Source organism: Borostomias antarcticus (genome assembly GCF_949987555.1).
Source record: "Borostomias antarcticus genome assembly, chromosome: 4".
Lineage (NCBI taxonomy): Eukaryota > Metazoa > Chordata > Actinopteri > Stomiiformes > Stomiidae > Borostomias > Borostomias antarcticus.
Genome location: NC_140237.1, coordinates 29,882,057 through 29,888,101, shown reverse-complemented (window position 1 = coordinate 29,888,101; position 6,045 = coordinate 29,882,057). Strand labels below are relative to the sequence as shown.

The 6,045-nt window shown below is 44.4% G+C and overlaps 1 protein-coding gene across 1 annotated transcript; it reads right to left on the bottom strand.

The window, feature by feature from the left end:
• Positions 1–2,169: 2,169 nt before the first annotated feature.
• Positions 2,170–5,826, bottom strand: irx6a (iroquois homeobox 6a; the record flags this gene model as incomplete). Its single annotated transcript, XM_084437427.1, has 6 exons — positions 2,170–2,267; positions 2,674–3,303; positions 3,547–3,842; positions 4,167–4,276; positions 4,710–5,009; positions 5,761–5,826. 6 exons carry the CDS (start codon positions 5,824–5,826, stop codon positions 2,170–2,172), a joined length of 1,500 nt encoding a protein of 499 aa, XP_084293553.1.
• Positions 5,827–6,045: the final 219 nt, after the last annotated feature.

Here is a 6,045-nt window from a genome sequence, read left to right as displayed (position 1 = left end):
TTTATTTTATATGACCTCATAGGTATACAAACCATTCAATGTCATCTGTTGGGAGGGTCTCTGTCAATGGAGCAGGAACTAAATTGTTTGCCAAATATGAATTTATGAAAAACAAAGCCTATAAATCAGGAAAATATGAGGTCTCCACTTGCAGTCAGTTTAGGCCTACGTATAGGTCTAAGGGTTGTATTTGGATTCATATTTTCTTTAATAAAATATAAAGAAATTTAGGCTACAACAACAAGGGATGCTTCTAAAACAGGCTGTTTGATTTGATTAGCAATAGGTTTAATGCACGAGGGTGTATAATCTAATGCAGGATAGAAGAATGAGTTGAAGATCACCTATTCCATTATTCCTGTCATCATTGTCGTCATCAACCTATTCCCAAGAGCCCATTTAGACATAGCCTACTTAACTGCAGTCCCCATTGGCCAAATTTACAAGTTGACCGCGTTATCTTCGAATGGACCTACAGTAATACTCTTATTACAAGATGTAACCCCCCAAATCCGACCTGAAATGACGTGCATATTTCTGTAATTGACACGTTTCTAAGCAATAGGCCAGTTGGCAGCAGACTGCATCGTTTTTTGGTTCATGTAGCATCTTTTCGCTGCAGTGTTCTATCTATGAAAGTGGGCCCAACCGTGCTTTGCATTTCAGCTTGTTTTTACTTTTCTTTGGAAGGGGTAGAACTTCAGTCTTGAATATGGACAAATCCACTGTCTGTGGCCATGGGATTTCTTTGATTAAAATCTAAATAATGAGTAAAAGTAACCTTCATGTGAATTTCCAGTTTTGGTTATAGATCCTACAAATGTCCGTTTAATCAACACAAGCATCAAGTTATTCCAGCGGCTCAGTGCTCCGGGAACAAAGCCGCATTCATCCGTATTCCTGCCTCGTTGGTTGTCTGAACAGTAACAGTGTTTGATGCCACTACTGATTAGATAATGACAATGAAGAGATGATGTCCCCTTTCTTCCCCGCCTTGTAAAGTTCACTCACGTACTCTGCTGAATTATGACCTTCGAACAATGGTCTAGTTTGATGCACCGAGTCAAGAAGATAAACTTTGATCAAGTGCAAAGCCTCAAATGTTTTAATTGGCCGACTGAAAGTTCATCTGGAATCATGAGGCAGATACGAGGGGCTGAAAAAATGCATTCTTATAAAATATTTTCATGAATGGCAAAGACAGAATAAGCTTACAATGTCTTTGTGAAGAACACAACACAATTCTTCAGATTGACACGCAATACAGTAGCTAGACCGACTACACATTTAAGCACACATAAGCACCCTTAAATCAGACAGCACAGAACCACATTTGAAAGATAACACAAACATGTAACAAAATATTAAAATGACACATAGGAAATAAATACATTGACGACAAATGAAATAATAAATATAGGCCTAAATAAATAACATTGGTACACTACGATTGCCAATTGCATCCATATGAATTGACCGTCCGTTCTCATACCGTACGTTGCATTTCAAAGTCTTGCATAAAGTCATCAACACCATAAAAACAATATTGTGCAAAATTATGGCTGCTTCCACAGTTAGAACAAGGTCAGCTCTCCCTGCGGTAACACACCAGGTAGTCCCCGGGTGGCTCGTCGTCATCCCAATGTCCTTAGTGCATAATATTGACTAAATAAATGTCCCACTGTCCATTGTTGTAGTGTCCATTAACCTACAGAGAGACAAAGTGGAGAAACATATATCAATTTATGAGAATGTGAAAAACTTTTGTTGTCAAGTTCTGTTTTATAGTTTAGGGGTCTTTGCAAAGCAAAATATGGAATTATAAAATCCAATCCATCATAAGTATAGGTAAATATTGTAATACTGAAATGTTGACTGAAGAATGGCAATGAAGTAATCCAATGCAACCTCTCATGGACCTTCTGGCATAGTAATACGATCAACCTGTGAGTGTCTGTCTGGACAACTTTGATATGATTGGATTACAAGAAGGTGGTTGGATACATGCCTGTACAGTAGTTGAATTATGATGGCAGCCTGCTTGGCTGTGTGTGTGTGTGTGTGTGTGTGTGTGTGTGTGTGTGTGTGTGTGTGTGTGTGTGTGTGTGGAGGTGGCCGCTAGCCGGTGAGCTCAGTGTCTCCGTGTCATTGGTCAGTGGCTCACCTTCCTCACCTCTTCATCACAGGTGTGAAGATGGTGGCCTTGTCATCCTGCAGCGTCCCACACGCGTCACTGAGCACCGTCTTGGCCTTCCCGCTGGGGAACCCTGGAGAACAACAACAGAAACACTCTACTTAGAACCTCGGAACAGGTAGGTAGTGTGTACTGTACAGTAGGTGTGTGTGTGTGTGTGCGTGTGTGTGTGTGTGTGGGTGGGAGGGTGTGCATATAAATATAATGCAGGGGACTTGATAGTATACTGCTTCTGACTGTACATTTAGCTGAATATATGACCTATCACGATGAAATACATTTTCCCTTGATGAAATCTATTTCCATGTCCACGTAAAAATGAAGAATTACATTTTTGCTAGCAACTCCATATCAAGTGTGTAGTTTGGCTATCCTCCCATGCCGTTAAAACACCATACCAGTAGAATGAATGACCCGTGACCTGTACTGAAAAAAAACAGTATCTAGTGGTTTGTAGTCCAGTATGAACTCTGACTGACCTTCAACAGTAGAGTACTGGCAGGTGTCGGAGAGAGTTGGGTACGAGGAACAGTGCACTTGAAGGGCCTTGTGGCCGTAGCCGCCAGCGGCGCTGTAGATTTTGGAGTGCAAGGCCGGGCCCTCCTGGAAGGGGTTCCCGGCGTTCGACGCCTGGCCGCTAGGGTCCCGGAGGCCCCCGAGGGCCCCGCGCTGTCCACCGGCGGTCCGGAGCTGGCAGTCCCCGGCCGTCCTCAGCTCGGCGCCGCGGTGCTGACCCGGTACGAGCCCCGCGGCGGCCGTGCGCGCCAGGGACCAGATCCGGGGCTTGTCCGACACGTGGAAGTGGGACAGGGAGGAGGAGGAAGAGGAGGAGGAGGAGGAGGAGGGGGGGGGCTTGGGCGCCATGGGATCCGAGAAGTCCGGGGGCAGGGGGGCAGCCGCGCCCTTGACGCCGCAGGGGAAGGCGTGGAAGCTGATCTCGGGGCCGCGGTCCCTCTTCGGAAGAGCTCCGGCCGTGGCCCGGAGAAGCCCCTGCTCCTCTAGGGCCGCCTTCTCGCAGTCGCTGTCCAGCTTGTTGCAGTCGTCCTCGTCCTCCATGTCGTCCAGGTCACTCAGATGCACGTCCCTCTCCTCCTTACACACGCCGGAGCCTGGGGGACAGGACAGTGGCTTGTTAACCAAACACCTGGACGTGAGAGTCCACTGTATTCATATTTCGATTCATATTTGGAAATAACAGCAATATACAGTAGCCTCCTGCTGTCACATCATGACATCATTGCAGTCAACGAGGACGAGCACACGCCACTTTAACTGTGGAAAATGTTCCTATACTGTAATACAGGGTCTGGTATCTATAGGTTTAGGAGGAGGATGTGTGCTGTGTACTGTACCTTTGGTGACACAGTCTCGGTCACTCTTGTCCAGGTCATCTTTCCTGTCGTCCCCTGCCTTGCTCTTTGGCGACCAGGTCATCTTGTTCTCCTTCTTTAGCCTCCTCCTGGCGTTGGCGAACCAGGTGGACACTTGGGTGAGGGTCATTTTGGTGATGATGGCCAGCATGATTTTCTCCCCTTTGGTGGGGTAGGGGTTCTTGCGGTGCTCGTAAAGCCACGTTTTCAGGGTGCTGGTGGTCTCTCGAGTGGCGTTCTTTCTCCTGGCTGAGCCATTAAAGTCCACATTCCCATACCTGGCAACACACACACACACACACACACACACATATTAGCACCATTGGCAAAATACCTCTTGAACTATACATTCACAGAGCCCATGCACTCATGGGGTGTTGATTGAAACATACACAGGTCTGGCCAGTAGGACGGTCATGTGACCTTTGCTCAGAAGGTGGAATCATGTTCTGTGAATGAAGTGGGAGCTACATGCATGTCCATTTACGCACAGTGGTGTCATCGTCATCTGGTGGTGTGACAGAGAGCTATACTGCTTTATAACATGTAACTTTAGCAAAGGACCAAGTGGACCAACAATGAGTGTGTTATAGCGACAGTACCTGTCATATTGATACTGGCTCAGCGAGTGGTCATAGGGGTAGTAGGCAGCAGGCTGGGTGATGCCAGAGTGGAGGGTGCCCGAGCCATCCTTTATTTCATACTGAGGATTCTGTCAAAGAAAAAAGAAAAAACAGAAAACAAAAAAAACATCTGATCACAAATTACGTTTTTTTTTAATTCAATAGAAAGTAAAGCATTTGACTTCTGTACTTTTATATTTGTTGGAGGAGGGTCACTCCATAGAAGAAAGCATTGCAAATAAGTTTCTTCAATCCATTTCAATTCATTTTCAGCTCTCAGGAAACATATTTTATTCTTCTTCTCTCCATTTCAAAACATTAGGCAAAGATGTAGGCTAACTCTAAATAGGGAAGTGAGAAATCATATCCCAGATATCGAAGCAAAAACTGATACTGATTCCTCCTTTGATTCATCATACGTGAATCAGGAAATATTTGCTGAAGTTCCCAGCCGGTGAGAATAACTGACGGTTGATCGATCGAGCGGAGACCCTCTGTATTATCAGATTAAACGGCACCTACCAGCGTAGAGTAGATAGCAGAGGGGTCGGTGCTGTAGGGAAAGTAGTTGGCGTAGTTGTGAGTGGCGGCGGCCGCGGCAGCGTAGGGCGAACTGTACATCCCTAGTGCCGCGTTGAGCTCGGTGCGTGTGCTGGCCAGGAGACGGTTCTCGTTGAGCTCGGTGCGTGTGCTGGCCAGGAGACGGTTCTCGTAGGACGGGCAGCAGAAGGCGGCCGCTGTCTGGGACTCGCTCGTCCCGTCACACACCGACCTGGAAAGCGAATCGCAGCAAGTCGTACTGGGGTTTGCCGACACGAAAAACTGCATGAAGAGAATTGTGGATAGACATGTCATTCGCGTTTTCCGTATGAGCTGTTATCTGGATATCAATCTGTCTGATTTGATTTAGATGATATACGGTAAGATGAAGAATAGATTTGCGCAAGATGTGTAGAATATTCTTGTATTAATACATACAAATAGCTTGTTCTATCTTAGAATCACAGTTAATGGACGCTTTGAAAAGAAGGCTTAGACATCAATTTGGGAATCGTATCTCTCCAAAAGTTGCTTTTCAAATTCAAAACAAATGTCAATTTCTAAAATATCCCATTGACATTAGATGAAATACCGAACCAACACTGCAGTTAAAAGTTTGACTGGAAAATAACTTTCTCCAAATTGAATTAAAGTTCTCTGAACTTTTGTCGCATGCATTTTGTCCATACCAAACAAGCATTAACAAATCACCATTTCAAGTCTTCGAACATGCAATAATATCCACTATATAAAGTTATAAAGGACTGTGTTCACCCTGCCCAGTTACACATTATAGACACATAATAGTCTTTTTGTTATCAGAACAACACGTTCATTCATAATTCAAAGTAATTTGACAGGTGTATGTATATCGATATTATGATTAATCACCTCATAAAATAGTTGCACTTTTAAAGCAGCTGTCAGTCACGCATTGATAGTACATCTTTAGATGTAGGAGCGTTTGGCAAATAACATACAGAAGCCTACATTGCTTATATTGAAATGGAAATAAATACTGAAATGGTCTTACCTGTGAAGTAGCATTGTAAGGATATCCAAACTGGGAGAAAGACATAGCTGCTTCTTTTGTTACCATCGGCAATATTCTTCACCGTTGATCGATTGTAACCAATTCTACTTCAAATCCAGCTCCTTACACACATTTCCACGCACGGCCTTTCCTTGCCTCAATAATAGATGATTTGCACTTAGGAGGGAGACGTCAGGCTGTTACTGGCTGTAGATAGTTTTATATGAATGAATAATCCCCCAAAGGAAATGATAAGAAAATTAAATTAAGCGGCATTTAGTACAA